Genomic DNA, 23,164 nt, shown 5'->3' with positions numbered 1-23,164 from the left:
CGTTCCGTATTTTATCTAAAAGGTGGCATCCATAAGTCTAAATATTCCTGTTGCATTGCACAACATTCAATGTTATGCCAAAATTATGTAAAATTCAGGCAAATTAGGTGGCCCTAACTGTTGCATATACACTGACTCTGCGTGCAATGAACGCAAGAGAAGTGACACAATTTCACCTGGTTAATATTGCCTGCTAACCTGGATTTATTTTAGCTAAATATGCAGGTTTAAAAATATATACTTCTGTGTATTTTAAGAAAGGCATTGATGTTTATGGTTAGGTACACATTGGAGCAACGATATGCACCGCATCGATTATATGCAACGCAGGACACGCTAGATATGCTAGTAATATCATCAACCATGTGTAGTTAACTAGTGATTATGATTGATTGATTGATTGTTTTTATAAGATAAGTTTAATGCTAGCTAGCAACTTACCTTGGCTTATTGCATTCGCGTAACAGGCAGGCTCCTCGTGGAGTGCAATGAGAGGCAGGTGGTTAGAGAGTTGAACTAGTTAACTGCAAGGTTGCAAGATTGAATCCCCCGAGCTGACAAGGTAAAAATCTGTTGTTCTGCCCCTGAACGAGGCAGTTAACCCACCATTCCTAGGCTGTTATTGAAAATAAGAATGTGTTCTTAACTGACTTCCTAGTCAAATAAAGATTAAATAAAGGTGTAAAAAAAAAATTGGCCAAATCGGTGTCCAAAAATACAGATTTCCGATTGTTATGAAAACTTGAAATCGGCCCGAATTAATTGGCCATTCCGATTCATCGGTCGACCTCTAGTGTGGAAGCACCTGCTTTCAATATACTTTGTATCCCTCATTTACGCAAGTGTTTCCTTTGTTTTGGCAGTTACCTGTATGTCTGTGTTCAAGTCTATGGTAATTAAAAATGATTATACTGAGATGAAAGATCACAGTCAATGTTCTTTTATCCTTTTCTGTTTCATATTATTTGTACAATGTTTTCATGAGGGATGATGATGATGATGATGGTGATGTAAATTACATGCATGTGTTCTGTGTTGACAGGTAAATGGCAGTGATGGGATGTATAAATATGACGAGATCATCTTGGAAAGGGTGAGGTTCACTAAAACCTTTATAACCACTTATTATGTTCACGTCTTGTGATCAGATGTGTTCTTCAAAGCATTTTGTTAAACACATCAGCTTTTCCCGCTAGATGGCAGTAAGCGGCTCTCTTTGGCTTGAAGGTTTCGCAGTACAGTAAATGTTGCATATAAACTGAACAAAAATATAAACGCAACATGTTGGTCCCATGTTTCATGAGCTGAAATAAAAGATTCCAGAAATGTTCAATGTGCACAAAAAGCTTATTTCTCTCAAATGTTGTACACAAATTAGTTGACGTTCCTATTAGTGAGCATTTATCCTTTGCCAAGATAATCCATCCACCTGACAGGTGTGGCATATCAAGAAGCTGATTAAACAGCATGATCATTACACAGGTGCACCTTGTGCTGGGGACAAATAAAAGGCCACTTTAAAATGTGCAGTTTCGTCACACAACACAATGCCACATATGTCTCAAGTTTTGAGGGAGATTGCAATTGGCACGCTGACTTCAGGAATGTCCACCAGAGCTGTTGCCAGAGAATTGAATGTTCATTTCTCTACCATCATCTGCCTCCAATGTCATTTTAGAGAATTTGGCAGTACGTCCAACCAGCCTCACAACCGCGGGGGGGGGGGGGTGCTGAGGAGTATTTCTGTCTGTTTTGTGGGGAAATACAAATTCTGATTGGCTGAACCTGGCTCCTCAGTGGGTGGGCCTGGCTGCCTAGTAGGTAGGCTTATGCCTTCCAAGGCCCACCCATGGCTGCACCCCTGCCCAGTCATGTGAAATCCATAGATTATTGCCTAATGAGTTCATTTCAATTGACTGATTTCCTTCAATTGTAACTCAGTAAAATCTTTGAAATTGTTACGTGTTGCATTTATATTTTTGTTCAGTATAATATATTATAGAAAACCAAAGCAAATGATTTCTCTATCACATATGACATTTTGAATATATTACATATAGTAATTCTATACGTAGGAGCGACAAAGATTATGACGTCAGTATACATCAGTCTTCGTCAGACCCCTATATGCCTCGCATTGCATCTTTAAACAGCACACATATTCAATATTTCTTACGTCCTCTCCCCATACACACACACTCTCAGGAACATTGACAGTTGCACTTGTCAGTGGCAGAGTTCAGTCTATAGTGCAGGGCAGACATCCTGTATATTCCTACTCTCGTTATTCCACCCACAGAGAGATGCAGGGCTGTTTTCTCCATCTCCCCCTCTGAGTGGCATTTCTGCATGCAGAGGCTTAAATAAACTAGATAAAAATCACACTTTAAAAGGACTGTGGGTGGGTAACAGTTGATGGTCGGGCCCAGTGCACTCCTTTTGGATTGGGAGAAGCGCACTGGGAGGCCTCAGCCTCCCTCTGTCCTAATTGGTTGCGACCGTTGCTCATTAATTATAGAAAAGAATAAAGCGAAGTCTTCTCAGCTGTCTTGTTTGGAGCCTGTCTCTGCAGCTGTCAGATAGAACAGCACGCCTGGGCCCACTGGATCCAAATGGGTGCTTTGTCATGCTGAGGGAGAGGTGGGGGGGGGGGGGGTGGGGGGGGGGGGGTGAAGGGGGGTGCATAGATATATCGAGAGAAGAAAGGAAAGTTGTGTGCCAAGTCTTTAGAGAAATGAAACTTCCCTGAATCTTCTCTTCCACTTATGAATCCGTCCGTAAAAAAAAAAAAGATTAGACCCACACCATTTGGACTGCTTTGTCTTACATTTAGAGTTAAGTGACCTGATCTCAGTATGTACTGTATACTGAACAAAAATATAAACGCAACATGCAACAATTTCAATTATTTTACTGAGTTACAGTTCATATGAGGAAATCAGTCAATTGAAATAAATGAAATTGGGCCCTAATCAATGGATTTCACATGACTGGACAGGGGTGCAGCCATGGGTGGGCCTTGGAAGGCATAAGCCTACCCACTAGGCAGCCAGGCCCACCCACTGAGGAGCCATGCCCAACCAATCAGAATGAGATTCTGCCAACAAAAGGGCTTTACTACAGAATAAATACTCCTCAGCTCATGAAACATGGGACCAAGACTTTAGATGTTGTGTTTATATTTGTGTTCAGTATAGTATAAAGCACACTGAATGTATGAGAAAGTGCCGTGGTCATCAGCAATGTTGAATTCCCCAAAGGGGTCTGCATAGATCTCATGTTCCCCTGAACGGTCTGCATAGATCTCATGTTCTCCTGAATGGTCTGCATAGATCTAATGTTCCCCTGAACGGTCTGCATAGATCTAATGTTCCCCTGAACGGTCTGCATAGATCTAATGTTCCCCTGAGCGGTCTGCATAGAGCTAATGTTCCCCTGAGCGGTCTGCATAGAGCTAATGTTCCCCTGAGCGGTCTGCATAGAGCTAATGTTCCCCTGAGCGGTCTGCATAGATCTCATGTTCTCCTGAACGGTCTGCATGGATCTAATGTTCCCCTGAACGGTCTGCATAGATCTCATGTTCCCCTGAGCGGTCTGCATAGAGCTCATGTTCCCCTGAGCGGTCTGCATAGAGCTCATGTTCCCCTGAGCGGTCTGCATAGAGCTCATGTTCCCCTGAGCGGTCTGCATAGAGCTCATGTTCCCCTGAGCGGTCTGCATAGAGCTCATGTTCCCCTGAGCAGTCTGCATACAGCTCATGTTCCCCTGAGACTCCTATACCATTAAGAAGCCCATTATCCCACTGACCTTGAGTCCACACTCCTAGAGTGGGACGCAAACCCATCACTTATGCAGTAGAGCTGTGTCTGTGTGTGAACGTGTGCACGGCTGAACGCTCACGTGTGTGTTTGTGTGTGTGTCTATTGTGCCTCTCTACTGTATGTGTAATCGAATCAAATCAAGCTTTATTTACACAGCATATTTCAGACATGGAACGCAACGCAATGTTCTTCACAAGAAAAAAACAAATATAAAACAATGAAAGTAAAAGCTGAAATATTTACTACACAACAAACAAAAGATTAAAAATATGATCCCTGCCTCATAACCCTTCTGCAGGGTAACTCTGGCCTGGGCTTCAGCATCGCTGGGGGGATGGACAATCCACACATCCCAGATGACCCAGGGATCTTCATCACCAAGATCATCCCTGGTGGAGCTGCAGCTATGGACGGCAGGCTGGGGTAAGTTAGTCCCCCTCTCTCTTTCTCTCTCTCTCTTTTTCTCTCTCTCTCTTTCACTATACCATGTCCCGCCAGGCAGCCAGAGCTCTGTGTGTGTGTGTGTGTGTGTGTGTGTGTGTGTGTGTGTGTGTGTGTGTGTGTGTGTGTGTGTGTGTGTGTGTGTGTGTGTGTGTGTGTGTGTGTGTGTGTGTGTGTGTGTGTGTGTGTGTGTGTGTGTGTGTGTGTGTGTCTACAGCTCTCTGCCACCGGGCTCTGTTTGTGTTTCCACTAAGTTATGATTCACTGGGAAACCAAAGCCTAAAAAAATGTATATGATATTGAGTGCTTTTGGTGTGGGGCTGGCCTGTGTTTGTGTGTGTGTGCGTGCGTGTGTGTGTGCGTGCATTTTTGACAAGCAGTCTGACTAACAGTTGATTCAGTCCATATTGTAGAGCCTGTGGATTGACTGGGGGTGCATGTATTTGATTCAGTCTGTATTGTTGAGCCTGTGGATTGACTGGGGGTGCATGTATTTGAATCAGTCTGTATTGTTGAGCCTGTGGATTGACTGGGGGTGCATGTATTTGAATCAGTCTGTATTGTTGAGCCTGTGGATTGACTGGGGGTGCATGTATTTGAATCAGTCTGTATTGTTGAGCCTGTGGATTGACTAGGGTTGCATGTATTTGAATCATGTATTTGATGTGGATTGACAGTTGCATGTATTGTTGAGCCTGTGGATTGACTGGGGATGCAAGTATTCGATTCAGTCTGTATTGTTGAGCCTGTGGATTGACTGGGGGTGCATGTATTTGATTCAGTCTGTATTGTTGAGCCTGTGGATTGACTGGGGATGCAAGTATTCGATTCAGTCTGTATTGTTGAGCCTGTGGATTGACTGGGGGTGCATGTATTTGATTCAGTCTGTATTGTTGAGCCTGTGGATTGACTAGGGTTGCATGTATAGATAGCATGCATGTGTTTTTACAGTACTAACAGCATTGTCAAATATGAACTTTTTTTCCCCTCATCTCACCAGGGTGAATGACTGTGTGCTGCGTGTGAACGAGGTGGATGTCTCTGAGGTAGTCCACAGCCGGGCGGTGGAGGCCCTGAAAGAGGCTGGCCCTGTGGTCAGGCTGCTGGTCAGGAGAAGACAGGCCCCTCCTGAGACCATCCTGGAGATCAACCTGCTCAAGGGGCCCAAAGGTCAGCGATATACACTATGTACATGAATTAATCCTCATTGGGAGGGACAGGATTTTCTAGGCCCCTATAACTTAACTAAACCCCTGTTTCCTTGGGAAATTCCAGTTCAACTCTGAAATTGGAACATAAATTGAGATTATTTCCGAGAACCTGAATGTAAGTTTCTATTCTTTACTTAGCTGTCTAAAAGGAAGTGGAATTGACCCCAACCCCTAGAGATCAGCCTGTGAACCAGTACTGACTGTCCTCTGTGTGCTTCTTACCCCAGGCCTTGGCTTCAGCATCGCTGGGGGGATCGGCAACCAGCACATCCCTGGAGACAACAGCATCTACATCACAAAGATCATCGAGGGCGGGGCCGCGCAGAAAGATGGACGGCTGCAGACCGGAGACCGCCTGCTAGCTGTAAGAACACATCTACTCTGGACCTTCCTTCATTAACTGAGTTTAGCCCTGCTTTGATGTAGCAGAGGCGGTTTGTCTTAAGCTCAGCAGCCTAACACAGTCTTGTTCCATACCCAGTCAATCACACAGATACTGAGCTCTGATGGATGCCCAAGGACACTCTTGATTCTCTTACTGTAATGTTATGATATACTTTATTGTCCCCGAGGAGAAATTTGACTCGTCAAGTGTGCTGCTTCTTCTACGTAAGTACATAGAATCAATTGACACAACCCCCCAACATGAATAAGTTCATGTCAGGCAAGGCTGTGACGAGGGGGCAGTTCCACATGATGAAGGCCTACAGTTTATATCTGTTCAGCCTGCGTATAAACACCCTGTAGCCTCCTCGATGGCATCAGCTGGAACTCTGTGTTCAGTGCAGGTGTGGGGTCCGATTTGACCTTTCTGGCCGGTCTGATGACGGTATCCTGTATAATGTCCTGGAGGTCATGCCTATTATCTTCCCTGTTGTCTTGGTCATTCTCAAGGTTTAGGCTTTGAGCTGTCAGGTTAGCAAACCATGTGAACATGCTGTAGTGTAGAGGATTGACTTAATGGAGGATCTATAGAAGAGGAGATGATCTTCTGGTTGACTCCATAGATCCTGAGTCCAAGCAGGAAGTGGAAGTGCTGTTGGAGGCCGCTGCCATCGCTCTGCTCCCCGCCGGTGTAGCAGCTCCTCTGGCACTTCGCTCAGCAGGCCGCCCGGCGGTTAATCTCCATAGTCCCGTAGTGCTAGGAGCTCCTTCCTGGTGTATGTCCATGAAGCCCGATCACCCTGTGCCAGGTGTGGCGTCGTAGCAGTGGAACATTGCGTGATGCTGAAAATAATCAGCCATGTTAGTAGTAGTCCAGGAATCCTTGCCAGTCACTCGTGCGTTTAATGCATAATAGTGCGCATTACTTCACCCAGTTTGTGACAAAACAAACAAACAAACAACGTTTGGCAGCAGCAACACTCGTGTCCATGGCCACTTGCAGAACAGCACCAGAGTTCTTTTTTACACTCCATCCCCACCTACATTCATACCCTGCACACATCAGGACACTGATCTACATTCATACCCTGCACACATCAGGACACTGATCTACATTCATACCCTGCACACATCAGGACACTGATCTACATTCATACCCTGCATACATCAGGACACTGATCTACATTCATACCCTGCACACATCAGGACACTGATCTACATTCATACCCTGCATACATCAGGACACTGATCTACATTCATACCCTGCACACATCAGGACACTGATCCACATTCATACCCTGCACACATCAGGACACTGATCTACATTCATACCCTGCACACATCAGGACACTGATCTACATTCATACCCTGCAATCATCAGGACACTGATCTACATTCATACCCTGCACACATCAGGACACTGATCTACATTCATACCCTGCACACATCAGGACACTGATCTACATTCATACCCTGCACACATCAGGACACTGATCTACATTCATACCCTGCACACATCAGGACACTGATCTACATTCATACCCTGCACACATCAGGACACTGATCTACATTCATACCCTGCACACATCAGGACACTGATCTACATTCATACCCTGCACACATCAGGACACTGATCTACATTCATACCCTGCACAAAAGGCCTCTAGGTGCTCTTCCCTGGCCGTTTCTCCCTGCAAGAGAGCCAGGCGACACTCTTCAGCGTTTATGGCCATGTGTGTGACTGAAATGGTGCTGCAGACTGGGCTCAAACGTCCCGGCTGCTCCCCGGGCATATTCTGTTCCACACTGGCAGAAGATAAATTGGACCACCTGTCAGGCTGAATGATTGACAACGCTGTTTGAAGAATTTGAGATGTGTTTAAGGCTGTCATACATAAAAACAAAGTAATTAAGGCACTACAACCTTTGTGGGGGGAAAGCTGTGCGGACGGCCGTATTGATCATTTATGCTATTTGATTAAAGTGTTTTCCCAAATCCATGACTTTATCTGTAGACACAATGATGCAGACGTGGTGGCTCCCGGAGTAAACAATCTCTATTATAATATAGAGCAGCTCTCTTCAAAACCTTCAAAAGTATTTTCAAATCAAATCCAATGTTATTTGTCACATGCCCCGAATACAGGTGACTTTACCGTGAAATACTTACTAACGAGCCCTTTCCCAACAATGCAGAGTTAAAAAGTACGAAAATGTGTACAATAAAAATCAGAAATAGTAACACAATAAATAACAATACGGAGGCTATATACAAGGAGTACCGGTACCGAGTCAGTCGGGTTGGAGCACGTAAGATGTGGACCATCTCCGTCGGCGTCATCTTATGCTCGCATATCACACGCGGTATCTTAGTAGGACACAGCAACAGTAGTGTATGATTGATTTGGGTGTGGCTCAGGCAAACTAAGAGAGGTAGCTATAAGCCTCGGTGTTGTGGACCTGAGGATTTCCCTGTGGTCTGTGTGCTCCAGGTGAACAACATCATCCTGCAGGACGTGCGTCACGAGGAGGCGGTGGCGGCGCTGAAGAACACCTCTGACATGGTCTACCTCAAGGTGGCCAAGCCCGGACCCGTGCACCTCAACGACATGTATGCCCCTCCAGACTACTCCAGCAGTACGTACCTTCTTCTGCTAGCAACTGTAGTCCACTGTAGCTCACACTAAACACTCCCACTCTCCTACCCTCATACTGCTTATAATGCATCCAACTACACTTTTATATCCCAGGCCTTGCCTCAATGGTACCAGCAGACAGTTTTTATAAATCATTTTTTTCATGTTTGTACTTTTTGCCCCTTTTTCTCCCCAATTTCATGATATCTAATTGGTAGTTACAGTCTTGCCCCATCGCTGCAACACTCAGGAGAGGTCGAAATCTCTGCGTCCTCCGGAACACGACCCCGCCAAACCGCACTGCTTCTTGACACAATGCTCGCTTATTCCGGAAGCCAGCCACACCAATGTGTGGGAGGAAACAATGTACACCTGGCGACCGTGTCAGAGTGCATACGCCCGGCCCGCCACAGGAGTCGCAAGAGCGCGACGGGACAAGGACATCCCGGTCGGCCAAACCCGGACGACGCTGGGCCAATTGTCCACCGCCTCATGGGTCTCCAGTCGCGGACGGCTGCGACACAGCCCGGTATCAAACCCATCGCCGCTAGCACTGCGATGCAGTACCTTAGACCGCTGTGCCACTCAGTTGGTCCACAGTTTGTTTTAATGGAAGACCACAGGAACCCTGCAGTAATAACACTGGCTCTCTATTCACACCGCTCATTATCATTTCATACCTCAACCTCAAAAACAAACCCCGGCAACAGTTGTGTGAAGAATGCTCTGTTGATTAGCATTAAGTCTAGGTGTATGTCATTGTCCCTGTAACAGGGATGATTATAGATTATCCTAGTGAGTGGTAGAGCTGCTTCAGTGTGTTCTCCTCAGCGCAGCTGTGCCCAGACTCCTACATGGTGAGCACACACTGCTGCCCACTGCAACAGCTCTGTCTGTCTGTCTCTCTCTCCTACTGAGTGGGGAGGCTTTCTCACATCCACACATGCCTGCTCAGGAGAACCCACGGCCTGGGGCTCTTGCCAGCCACACACATCGATTTACAGAAGAGCCACACACAAACACACACACACACCTGTACTTGACTATATGTAATTAATACAGGTATCCTGTATGGCACCAAACAATATGCATGTCAACCAGTGGTTTATTATCAAAGGGCCTGTACAGTAGGACTGTATATTAAAACAAACAAAATAAACTAATTTAAATATACTGTGTCCGTAAAATGTATGTAGTGTGTATAAGCTGGAAGTAGAAGCCTAAGTATGGTTGTCTATTAGTTTACTCCAATTAGGGGAGGGGTGGTAGGGTTAGGGGAAAATAATAAAGGAAAATACATACAAAATATTATATGTTATATTTGTATATATATATATATATAGTACCAGTCAAAGGTTTGGACACACCTACTATTTCAAGGGTATTTCTTCATTTTTTTACTTTTTTCTACATTGTAGAATATAGTGAAGACATCAAAACTATGAAAAAACACATATTGAATCATGTAACCAAAAAGTGTTAAACAAATCTAAATATATTTTATATTTGAGATTCTTCAAAGTAGCCACCCTTTGCCTTGATGTCAGCTTTGAACACTCTTGGCATTCTTTCAACCAGCTTCACCTGGAATGCTTTTCCAACAGTCTTGAAGGAGTTCCTACATATGCTGAGCACTTGTTGGCTGCTTTTCTTTCACTCTGGTGTCCAACTCGTTTATTCTAAATACAGTACATCACTTACAGTGTCACCGGCAAAGCACCCCCACACCATCACACCTCCTCCTCCATGATTCACGGTGGGAACCACACATGCGGAGATCATCCGTTCACCTACTCTGCGTCTCACAAGGACGCGGCAGTTGGAACCATAAATGTCATATTTGGACTTATCAGACCAAAGGACAGATTTCCACTGGTCTAATGTACATTGTTCGTGTTTCTTGGCCCAAGCATGTCTCTTCTTCTTATTGGTGTCCTTTAGTAGTGGTTTCTTTGCAGCAAATCAACCACGAAGGCCTGATTCACGCAGTCTCCTCTGAACAGTTGATGTTGAGATGTGTCTGTTACTTGAACTCTGTGAAATATTTATTTGGGCTGCAATTTCTGATGCTGGTAACTTTGATGAACTTATCCTTTGCAGCAGAGGTAAATCTGGGTCTTCTTTTCCTGTGGCGTTCCTCATGAGAGCCTGTTTCATCATAGCGCTTGATGTTTTTTGCGACTGCACTTGAAGAAACTTTAAAGTTCTTGAAATGTTCCGTATTGACTGACCTTCATGTCTTAAAGTAATGATGGACTGTCATTTCTCTTTGCTTATTTGAGCTGTTAATGCCATAATATGGAGTTGGTATTTTACCAAATAGGGCTATCTTCTGTATACCACTCTTACCTTGTCACAACACAAATGATTGGCTCAAACACATTAAAAAGGAAAGAAATTCTGCAAATTAACTTTTAACAAGGCACACCTGTTAATTGAAATGCATTCCAGGTGACTACCTCATGAAGCTGGTTTAGAGAATGCCAAGAGTGCGCAAAGCTGTCATCAAGGCAGAGTGTGGCTACTTTGAAGAATCTCAAATATAACATATATTTTGATTTTAAAATGAAGAAAAACCCTTGACTGAGTAGGTGTGTCCAAACTTTTGACTGGTACTGTATATATTTAAAATAATATACAGTATATATTTACAAAAAATATATATGGGGGATTGGAAATGATGCAGATAATTACATTGATAGAAGCTGCAATCTATTTGAATGATTAAATCTGATCCACCCCCTCAAGAAAAGGACTGTATACAGTGCATTCAGAAAGTATTCAGACCCCTTGACTTTTTCCACATTCTGTTACGTTACAGCTTTATTCTAAAATGTATTAAATTGTTTCCCTCATCAGTCTACACACAATAACCCATAAGGACAAAGCAAAAATAGGTTTTTAGAAATGTGTGCAAATTTATATACAGTTTATAAAAATAAAATAAAAATATTAAATTTATATAAGTATTCAGACCCTTTACTCAGTACTTTGTTGAATCACCTTTGGCAGCGATTGCAGCCTCTTCTTGGGTATGACGCTACAAGGTTAGCACACCTGTATTTGGGTAGATTCTCACATTCTTCTCTTCAGATCCTCTCAGACTGTCAGGTGGATGGGGAGCGTCGCGGCACAGCTATTTTCAGGTCTCTCCAGAGATGTTCGATCGGGTTCAAGTCCAGGCTTTGGCTGGGCTACTCAAGGACATTCAGAGACTTGTCCCGAAGCCACTGCTGCGTTGTCTTGGCTGTTAGCTTAGGGTCATTGTCCTGTTGGAAGGTGAACCTTCGCCCCAGTCTGAGGTCATGAGTGCTCTGGAGCAGGTTTTCATCAAGGATCTCTCTGTACTTTGCTCCGTTCATCTTTCCCTCGACTGGTCTCCCAGTAACTTCCGCCTGAAAAATTATTCCCACAGCATGATTCTTCCACCACCATGCTTCACGGTAGGAATGGTGCCAGGTTTCCTACAGACGTGACACTTGACATTCAGGCCAAAGAGAATCTTGTGTCTTATGGTCTGAGAGTCTTTAGGTGCCTTTTGGCAAACTCCAAGTGGGCTGTCATGTGCCTTTTACCGAGGAATGGCTTCCGTCTGGCCCCTCTACCATAAAGGCCTGATTGGTGGAGTGCTGCAGAGATGATTGTCCTTCTGTAAGGTTCTCCAATCTCCACTGAGGAACTCTGGAGCTCTGTCAGAGTTACCATTGGGTTCTTGGTCACCTCCCTGAAAAAGGCCTTTCTCGCCTGATTGCTCAGTTTGGCCGGGCGGCCAGCTCTAGGAAGAGTCTTGGTGGTTCCAAACTTCTTCCATTTAAGAATGATGGAGGCCACTGTGTTCTTGGGGACCTCCAATGTTGTATACATTTTTTGATACCCTTCCCAGATCTGTGCCTCGACACAATCCTGTCTCTGAGCTCTATGGACAAATTCCTTCGACCTTATGGCTTGGTTTTGCTCTGACATGCACTGTCAAGTGTGGTACCTTATACAGACAGGTGTGTGCCTTTCCAAATCATGTTCAATCAATTTAATTTACCACAGGTGGACTCCAATCATGTTGTTGAAATATCTCAAGGATGATCAATGGAAACAAGATGCACCTGAGCTCAATTTCGAGTCTCATAGCAAAGTTTCTGAATACTAATGTAAATAAGGTTATTCTGTTTTTTTTTATTTTGAATACATTTGCTAAAAAAAAAATTAAAAACTGTTTTTGCTTTGCCATTATGCACAATTGTGTGTAGATTGATGAGGATTTAAAAAAAAAAAACATTTTAGAATAGGCTGTAACGTAACAAAATGAGGAAACGGTCAACGGGTCTGAAAACTTTCCGAATGCATAGTAGGTTGTTGTTTAGTATGTATGGTTGCCATGGTTTGGGCAAGCCCTTCATACTGACTTAAAGCAGCTCTGACAGTCTTGTCTACAGCAGGGGTGTCAAACTCATTCCATGGAGGGCCTAGTGTCTGCAGGTTTTTCCTTTCAATTAAACCCAGACAACCAGGTGTGGGGAGTTCCTTACTAATTCGTGACCTTAATTCATCCATCAAGCACAAGGGAGGAGCGAAAACCCGCAGACACTCGGCGCTCCATGGAATGATATTGACACTTGTGTTCTACAGTATAGTCAGATGATCTATAGTTGATTTTTAAAGCCATGGGTTATAAGTACTGTATCCCCCCATGGGTTATAAGTACTGTAGCCCCCCATGGGTTGTAAGTCCTGTAGCCCATCATAGGTTAAAAGTACTGTAGCCCACCATGGGTTAAAAGGACTGTAGCCCCCCGTGGGTTAAAAGGATTGTAGCCCATCATGTAGTGGGTTGTAAGTCCTGTAGCCCATCATGGGTTAAAAGTACTGTAGCCCCCCATGGGTTAAAAGGACTGTAGCCCCCCGTGGGTTGTAAGTACTGTAGCCCCTCCGTGGGTCATAAGTACTGTAGCCCCCCATGGGTTATAAGTACTGTAGCCCCCTCATGGGTTATAAGTACTGTAGCCCCCCATGGGTTATAAGTACTGTAGCCCCCCATGGGTTGTAAGTACTGTAGCCCCCCATGGGTTATAAGTACTGTAGCCCCCCATGGGTTGTAAGTACTGTAGCCCCTCCGTGGGTCATAAGTACTGTAGCCCCCCATGGGTTATAAGTACTGTAGCCCCCTCATGGGTTATAAGTACTGTAGCCCCCCATGGGTTATAAGTACTGTAGCCCCCCATGGGTTGTAAGTACTGTAGCCCCCCATGGGTTATAAGTACTGTGGCCCCCCATGATGGAATGTAAATCTGGGGACTCAGGTATAGACACTACCCACACTGACTAATCTAATGTAGAGAGAATACTGTATTTTCTGGGCCATAAACAGGCATCGTCACATGTATGATAGTGGAATGAGTTGATCCGTCCTGGCAGGCCTTCAGTGGACCACTGTTTTAATCATCCCTCCTTTCCATCTACTGGTCTGGCCCTCCCCGCCCTCCCTCCAGCCTTCCCCACCATGGTGGACAACCACGTCAGCCACAACTCAGGCATGGCCTACATGGGAGCTATGGAGCCCAAGCCCGTCTACAGCCAGCCCCCCCAGGTCACGCCCTCCAGGTACTCCCCAGACCCCCGTCACATGCTGGGGGAGGAAGACTTCACCAGGTCAGTACCATTTTTGCATGTTTTCTTATTATCTCATTCTTGTACAGCACATTCATCTTTTAACAGAATGATATAATGTAAAATTCACACAAAAATGTATTATATTGTTTTCACCATGTGAATGTAGGTTTAATAGTATTTTTTACAATCTAGGGTTAGTCACTTTCTCATGACAAAACAGAGCAATCAGAGAGAGCAGTAAAAGGCTTTTTGTCGTGAACTTTAGAATATTCCTTATTTGATTTTGGTGTGGTGACCGTTGCTTTACCTGGCATTCCAGGTTGGTGTTGGTGTTGTGGCTTTCTTTGGTGATAAGCACAGTGCCTTCGGAAAGTATTCAGACCCCTTGACATTTTCCCAAAAAATTTACGGTACAGCCTTATTGTAAAATGTTATTTTTTAAATCTCAATCTATACACAATACCCCATAATCACAAAGTGAACCCTGTTTTTTAGATTTGTTTGCAAATCAAAAGTACCTTATTTACATAAGTATTCAAACCCTTTGCTCTGAGACTCGGAATTGAGCTCAGGTGCATTGAGTATCCTTGAAATTTTTCTACAACTTGATTGGTCCATTTGTGGTAAATTCAATTGATTGGACATGATTTGGAAAGGCACACACCTGTCTATATAAGGTACCACAGTTGACAATGCATGTCAGAGCAAAAACCAAGCCATGAGGTTGAAGGAATTTGTCCATAGAGCTCAGAGACAGGATTATGTCAAGGCACAGATCTGGGGAAGGGTATCAACAAATGTATGCAGCATTGAAGCTCCCCAAGAACACAGTGACTTCCATCATTCTTAAATGGAAGAAGTTTGGAACCACCAAGACTTCCTAGAGCTGGCCGCCTGGCTAAACTGAGCAATCCGGGGAGAAGGTCCTTGGTCAAGGAGGTGACCAAGAACCCGATGGTTACTCTGACAGAGCTCCAGAGTTCCTCTGTGGGGATGGGAGAACCTTCCAGCAACACTCCAACAATTAGGCCTTTATGGTAGAGTGGCCAGACAGAAGCCACTCCTCAGTAAAATGCATGACAGCCCACTTGGAGTTTGCCAAAAGGCACCAAAAGGCACCTAAAAGACTCTCAGACCATGAGATTATCTGGTATGATGAAACCAAGATTGAACTCTTTGGCCTGAATGCCAAGCGTCATGTCTGGAGGAAATCTGGCACCATCCCGACGATGAAGCATGGTGGTGGCAGCATCATGCTGTGGGGATGTTTTTCAGGGAGACTAGTCAGGATGAAGGCAAAGATGAACGGAATAAAGTACAGAGAGATCCTTAAAACCTGCTCCAGAGTGCTCAGGGCTGTATACTGGGGCAAAGGTTAACCTTCCAACAGTACAACGACCCTAAGCACACTGCCAAAACAATGCAGGAGTGGCTTATGGACAAGTCTCTGAATGTACTTGAGTGGCCCAGCCAGAGCCCGGACTTGAAACCGATTGAACATCTCTGGAGATACCTGAAAATAGCTGTGCAATGACGCTCCCCATCCAACCTGACAGAGCTTGAGAGGTTCTGCAGTGAAGAATGGGAGAAACTGCCTAAATACTGGTGTGCCAAGCTTGTAGCATCATACCCAAAAAGACTAGAGACTGTAATCGCTGCCAAAGGTGCTTCAACAAAATACTGAGTAAAGGGTCTAATAAATTAGCAAATAATTCTAAAAAACAATTTTTGCTTTGTGATTATGGGGTATTGTGTGTAGATTGATGAGAAAGATATCAATTTTTGAATAAGGCTGTAACATAACAAAATGGTGAAAAAATACTTTCTGAAGGCACTGTTTGTAGATAGATGTAGTTAAGTGGGATTCCCAACGGTGTGGCAATGTGTTTGTCTCTGGTTGACTAGCTGTGCAAGGAGGGTTCAGTTCTGTCTGAGGTGGCACTGTATAGCCCAAATACCTCAAAGAAGCCCCAAATACCTCAAAGAAGCCCATCCCATACTCCCTCATTCTGCCTTACGACCTCTTGGCCAAACAGTGAAACATCATTCACTTGATTTGAAAGCCCCAGAGGTGCAGAGTCATCTTAATACCCAAGCTATTGTGTGTGTGCGTAAGTGAGGGTGCGTGTGCATCTGTGTGTGTATGTGGGATGTGCGTGGCAATGACTGTACGGCGCGTGTGGGCGTGCAGTTCTACAATGTTTGTGTGTAATAGTTGCTATGAATGTGCACGTACATGTGTGTATTTCTCCTGTGTATTTGTCCTGTGAATTGGCCTGTGTGTTGTCCTGTGTATTGTCCTGTGTATTTGTCCTGTGTATTGTCCTGTGTATTTGTTCTGTGTATTGTCCTGTTTATTTGTCCTGTGTATTAGCTATGGCCCTGCCTTCACCCCCTACACCACATCTGCATGTGGCTGCACTTTTGAGACCAGAGGAGGAGAGATGGCAGAATGAAGAGGGAGGGAAAAGGGGGAGGGAAAAGGAGGAAAGAGTGCTGTCTGAGTTGACAGAGCTCCCTTGTAAGGGAGGGCCTCTCATCTGTGTCTGATAGATAGCCACTTAGAATCTGTATGTCTGTCTGTAACAGTCTATACATGTCTTACCTCTCCATGTCCATGTCAGCTCATGCTTGTTATGTTGGTGGTCATACTCACAGTTTACATCTATACAATCCTTTACCGGGCTATGTGTCACTGCCCTAATTTAATGACGGTAACCACAGTGGCTTAGATAATTATCTGCTTTGACTACCTGTCTAACATCAAAGTGTGAACGTTTTCCACTGATGTTTGTTTTATCCTCTCCATCGACACATCTAGATTTGTATTTCCAGAGTTAACATATTAAACATTGTTTTCCCTACACATACACACGACAGTCTCTCTCAATTCAATTCAATGTTCTATTCAATTCAATTTCAATTTCAATTTAAGGGCTTTATTGGCATGGGAAACATATGTTTACAGTGCCTTGTGAAAGTATTCACCCCCTTGGCATTTTTCCTATTTTGTTGCCTTACAACCTGGAATTAAAATAGATTTTTGGGGGGGTTGTATCATTTGATTTACACAACATGCCTACCACTTTGAAGATACAAAATATGTTTTATTGTGAAACAAACAAGAAATAACACAAAAAAACTGAAAACTTGAGCGTGCATAACTATTCACCCCCCCAAAGTCAATACTTTGTAGAGGCACCTTTTGCAGCAATTACAGCTGAAAGTCTCTTGGAGTATGTCTCTATAAGCTTGACTTTTGCCCATTCTTCAAGGCAAAACTGCCCCAGCTCCTTCAAGTTGGATGGGTTCTGCTGGTGTACGGCAATCTTTAAGTCATACCACAGATTCTCAATTGGATTGAGGTCTGGGCTTTGACTAGGCCATTCCAAGGCATTTAAATGTTTCCCCTTAAACCACTCAAGTGTTGCTCTAGCAGTATGCTTAGTGTTATTGTCCTGTTGGAAGGTGAACCTCCGTCCCAGTCTCTAATCTCTGGAAGACTGAAACAGGTTTCCCTAAAAAAATTCCCTGCATTTAACGGCATCCATTATTCCTTAAATTCTGACCAGTTTCACAGTCCCTGCCGATGAAAAACATCCCCACAACATGATGCTGCCACCACCATACTTTAATGTGGGGATGGTGTTCTCGGGGTGATGAGAGGTGTTAGATTTGCGCCAGACATAACGTTGTCCTTGATGGCCAAAAAGCTACATTTTAGTCTCATCTGACCAGAGTACCTTCTTCCTTATGTTTAGGGAGTCTTCCACATGCCTTTTCGTGAACACCAAACGTGTTTGCTTATTCTTTTCTTTAAGCAATGGCTTTTTTTTGGACACTCTTCCGTAAAGCCCAGCTCTGTAGAGTGGACGGCTTAAATTGGTCCTATGGCCAGATACTCCAATCTCCGCTGTGGAGCTTTGCAGCTCCTTCAGGGTTATCTTTGGTCTCTTTGTTGCCTCTCTGATTAATTCCCTCCTTGCCTGGTCCGTGAGTTTTGGTGGGCGGCCCTCTCTTGGCAGGTTTGTTGTGGTGCCATATTCTTTCCATTTTTTAATAATGGATTTAATGGTGCTCCGTGGGATGTTCAAAGTTTCCGATTTTTTTATAACCCAACCCTGATCTGTACTTCTCCACAACTTTGTCCCTGACCTGTTTGGAGAGCTCCATGGTCTTCATGGTGCTGCTTGCTTGGTGGTGCCCCTTGCTTAGTGGTGTTGCAGACTCTGGAGCCATTCAGAACAGGTGTATATATACTGAGATCATGTGACAGATCAGTTGATACTTAGATTGCACACAGGTGGGCTTTATTTAACTAATTGTGTGACTTCTGAAGGTAATTGGTTGCACCAGATCTTATTTAGGGGCTTCATAACAAAGTGTGTGAATAAATATGCACGCGCCACTTTTCCGTATTTTTTTTAATTTCACTTCACCAATTTGGACTATTTTCTGTATGTCCATTACATTAAATCGAAATAAAAATCAATTTAAATTACAGGTTGTAATGCAACAAAATTGGAAAAACGCCAAGGGGGATGAATACTTTTACAAGGCACTGTACATTGCCAAAGCAAGTGAAATAGATAATAAACAAAAGTGAAATAAACAATAAAAAATGTACAGTGAACATTACACTTACAAAAGTTCCAAAAGAATAAAGACATTTCAAATGTCATATTATGTATTTATACAGTATTGTAATGATGTGCAAATAGTTCAAGTACAAAAGGGAAAATAAATAAACATAAATATAGGTTGTATTTACAATGTTTTTTGTTCTTCACTGCTTGCCCTTTTCTTCTGGCAACAGGTCACAAATCTTGCTGCTGTGATGGCACACTCGTATTTCACCCAATAGATATGGGAGTTTATCAAAATTAGATTTGTTTTTGAATTCTTTGTGGGTCTGTGTAATCTGAGGGAAATATGTTATCTCTAATATTTGGCAGCTCAGTTTCCACCTCATTTTGTGGGCAGTGTGCACATAGCATGTCTTCTCTTGAGAGCCAGGTCTGCCATCTGCGACCTTTCTGAATAGCAAGGCTATGCTCACTGAGTACATAGTCAAAGATTTCCTTAATGTTGCATCAGTCACTGTGGTCAGGTATTCTGACACTAAGTACTCTCTGTTTAGGGCAAAATAGCATTCTAGTTTGCTCAGTTTTTTGGTAAATTCTTTCTCTCTCTCTCGAGACCTCTGAATGCTCAGCTATGAAAAGCCAACTGACATTTACTCCTGAGGTGCTGACCTGTTGAACCATCTAGAACCACTGTGATTATTATTTGACCCTGCTGGTCATCTATGAATGTTTGAATATCTTGAAGAACGGTCTGGCCTTAATGGCCATGTTAATCTCCACCGGGCACAGCTAGAAGAAGACTGGCCACCCCTCAGAGCATGGATTCTCTTTGGGTTTCTTCCTAGGTTCCTGCTCTTCTAGGGAGGTTTTCCTAACCACCGTGCTTTTACATCTGCAACGCTTGCTCTTTGGGGTTTTAAGTTGGGTTTCTGTATAAGCACTCTGCTGATGTTAAAAGGTATTATAAATACATTTGATTGATTGTTTTGTTTAGAGGGGAGACTTCCATTCTAACCTTCATAAATACCATTTCACGTTAATTAAGAGTGAAAATACTACGTGCTAATAGTGTTAAATACATTTAATGAGTCATCAAACTGATCATGTATATGAATTAGAAACAGTAACATCCCTCCAGTCCTGAGGCGAGGTCGAGGCAGAGTCGGCTAACTGAGAGTTAAAGATGAGAGAGTCCTACCTGCCCTTCACGGAGACACACGTCTCCACAGGAGTATGACTGACAGAGCCGCTCGCTCCCACATGCTGCTCAATCCCATCTGTCAGGAGCTGAGTTTAACCCAGAGCTGAGTCCCCAGCCAAGCCACTGTCATTGTCCTAGCTGCCCTACTGAAAACCTCTACAGTGGATATATGGATAGAATTTTAGTTTGTGCCTGTGTGCTTTATGATTGTGTATTTTAAGTCATCTACCTGTCTCTGTGTCTGTTTAGTTGATTTGTTTTATGTGTTGTCATACACTGAGTGTACAAAACATTAGGAACACCTTTCTAATATTTGAGTTTCACCCCCTTTTGTCCTCAGAACTGCCTCAATTCATCAGGGCATGGACTCTACAAGGTGTTGTTCCAGGGATGCTGGCCCATGTTGACAGTGCTTCCCACAGTTGTGTCAAGTTGGCTGGATGTCCTTTGGGTGGTGGACCATTTTTGATACACACGGGATACTATGTCATGGTCTCAAGGCTTAAAAATCATTTTTTAACCTGTCTCCTCCCCTGATCTACACCGATTAAAGTGGATTTAACAAGTGACATCAATAAGGGATCATAGCTATCACCTGGATTCAACTGGTCAGGCTATACACAGCGCCAGGGTTGTGGGTTCGATTCCCATTGGGGACCAGTACAAAAAAGTATGTCAATTGTATGCACTCACTACTGTAAGTCACTATGGATAAAAGCATCTGCTAAATGACTCAAATATAAATGAAGGAGCAGGTGTCCTTAATGTTTTGTACACTCAGTGTATATTTATGTTGCATGTCCACTCCACTGTCTGCACTTCCCTTATCAATCACAATGTCATCTTGGAGGCCTTTATGCTGCTGGGTGCATGCCACTGTATTTGTGAGGTCTTGCTGTAGGTAGACTGTGGGGGTAAAGTGAACACAGTATTGGGAGGAGGGGTAACTGGAGGCTGTCATCACACACCACACACACACACATACACGCAGCTCTGCAACACAGGAATGTTTTGCCTGCTGCTGTCCTTATGTAAATATAAACACTGGGCCGTGGTCTTACCATAAATGTACTGGGAAATGAGTGGCTGATCCGGCACGGGGCAGTAAATGAGGAGCGGCAGACGTCGGACATTCCTGCAGCTGTCATGATTCATCTGCACTCTGGGAAAACCAGGCCATGGCACCCAGGTCCACCACCCCCCTCCACCCCTCACACAGGCAGCCCACGCTGCCAGCACCAATCAAACACACTGATCTACTCAGACATTCCCTCATAATGTGCTGACTCATAGACACACACGTTACTGCAGGCTCCCTCACGATGCAACTTATACATGCAAACCCACCCAGACAACACATAAATCAACACACATGGTCTACAAAACGCATCCATGGACCTGCTCTGTTTTCCAGGGTCTCTGCAGTATGTCACGTCTGCTTCAAACCTAAATAGAGGGACGTTGTCATGGAAGACATCATGCCAACAGACTTCCAGTCCAGTCAGAGTAGATCAACGTCCAGATCAATCCAGATTCCCTGCTGTCAGATAGGAGAGAGACCTCTCTGCAGCCCAGGAGGATTTCCATAGGGTTATATTCTCTGGGTTTGTTGAAGTTTGAGAATTCTTGTGTAAAGTGGCGGCACAGGAGGTTGGTGGCACCTTAATTGGGGAGGGCGGGCTCGTGATAATGGCTGGAGCAGAATAAGTGGAATGGTATCAAAAACATCAAACCCAGCCATTATTATGAGCCGTCCTTGTCACGCTCGTTTGAATGATTGGACCAAGGCGCAGCGTGCGTAGAATTCCACATGCTTAATAAATATGAAACTCACCAAACAAAACAGATTGGGAACCATACTAGGCCAACAAAGAAATAGAAACATAGATTTGCCCACCCAAGTCACACCCTGACCTAACCAAATAGAGAATAAAAAAAGTCTCTCTAAGGTCAGGACTGGGGACCCTCGCTGGAGGCTCCTGACTGGGAGCCCTCGCTGGAGGCCTGATGCGTGGGGCAGGCACAGGGCGTACCGGGCTCTGAAGGCGCACTGGAGGCCTGGTGCATGGCACAGGCACAGGACGTACCGGGCTCTGGAGGCGCACTGGAGGCCTGGTGCGTGAGGCAGGCACAGGACGTACCGGGCTCTGGAGGCACACTGGAGGCCTGAAGTGTAGAGCTGGCACAACCCGTCCTGGCTCGATACCCACTTTAGTCCGGCAAGTGCGGGGCACTGACACAGGACACACTGGGCTGTGCAGGCACACTGGAGATACCCTGCGTAGAGCTGGCACAGGATATCCTAGACCGTGGAAGCGCACTGGAGGTCTGGAGCGTAGAGCTGGCACAACGCGTCCTGGCTTAATACCCCCCTGTAGCGCGGCAAATGCGGGGAGCTGGCACAGGCCGCACTGGGTTGTGCTGGCGAACTGGGGATACCGTGCGTAGATCTGGCGAAGGATATCCTGGGTCAAGGAGACGCACTGGAGGCCAGGACCGCTGAGCTGGCACAATCCGTCCTGGACAGATGCTCACCTTAGCACGGCAAGTACAGAAAGCAGGCACAGAACGCACTGGGCTAAGGGTGCGCACTGGAGGCACGGTGCGCAGAACCGGAAAACATGGTATCTGAACCGTGACCAACTCCTCAACGTAATTACGGGGAGTTGGGTCTTGTTCCCACCTTTGCTCCGCTCGCCACCCCATGTGCCACCCCCAAAAAATTGGAGGCTGCCTCTCGGGCTTCAGTCGTTTCCTTGATTCCTGGTCTCGTCGCCGTTCCTCTCTCGCAGCCTCCACCTGCTTCCATGGCAGGGTCTTGTCCCCTGTCATTACCTCCTCCCAGGTCCAGGATGTTCTCCACTCCTGGGCACGCTGCTTGGTCACTTGGTGGTGGGATCTTCTGTCATGCTCGTTTGAATGATTAGACCAAGGCTACACGTTTAATAAATATGAAACTCATCAAACAAAACAGAAGAAAACATAACGTGACGTTATGGGCTGTTCACAGGCAGCTATACAATAACAAGATCCCACAATCTAAGGTGGGAAAAAGGGCTGCCTAAGTATGATCCCCAATTAGAGACAACGATACACAGCTGCCTCTGATTGGGAACCATACTAGACCAACAAAGAAATAGAAACATAGATTTGCCCACCCAAGTCACACCCTGACCTAACCAAATAGAGAATAAAAAAGTATCTCTAAGGTCAGGGTGTGACAGTCCTCCCCTCATCAGCCTCCACTGGTGTGAGGGTGAGTCAGAGAGAGAGGGCCGGTA

The 23,164-nt window shown here is 44.7% G+C and overlaps 1 protein-coding gene across 1 annotated transcript in view; it reads left to right on the top strand.

Annotated features, from left to right (window-relative positions):
• LOC139398521 (disks large homolog 3-like) overlaps positions 1-14,497 on the top strand; it is a 32,393-nt gene extending 17,896 nt beyond the window's left edge. The window contains exons 3-8 of the mRNA XM_071144468.1: positions 1,043-1,093; positions 4,120-4,244; positions 5,263-5,432; positions 5,701-5,837; positions 8,350-8,494; positions 13,976-14,497. Of these exons, the coding sequence (XP_071000569.1) occupies positions 1,043-1,093; positions 4,120-4,244; positions 5,263-5,432; positions 5,701-5,837; positions 8,350-8,494; positions 13,976-14,211 (864 nt within the window). The 3' untranslated portion in view covers positions 14,212-14,497. The remainder of the gene's footprint in view (positions 1-1,042; positions 1,094-4,119; positions 4,245-5,262; positions 5,433-5,700; positions 5,838-8,349; positions 8,495-13,975) is intronic.
• Positions 14,498-23,164: the final 8,667 nt, after the last annotated feature.

Source organism: Oncorhynchus clarkii, unplaced genomic scaffold (assembly GCF_045791955.1).
Source record: "Oncorhynchus clarkii lewisi isolate Uvic-CL-2024 unplaced genomic scaffold, UVic_Ocla_1.0 unplaced_contig_11689_pilon_pilon, whole genome shotgun sequence".
NCBI classification, from domain to species: domain Eukaryota; kingdom Metazoa; phylum Chordata; class Actinopteri; order Salmoniformes; family Salmonidae; genus Oncorhynchus; species Oncorhynchus clarkii.
This window is presented reverse-complemented; position numbering and strand designations above follow the sequence as displayed.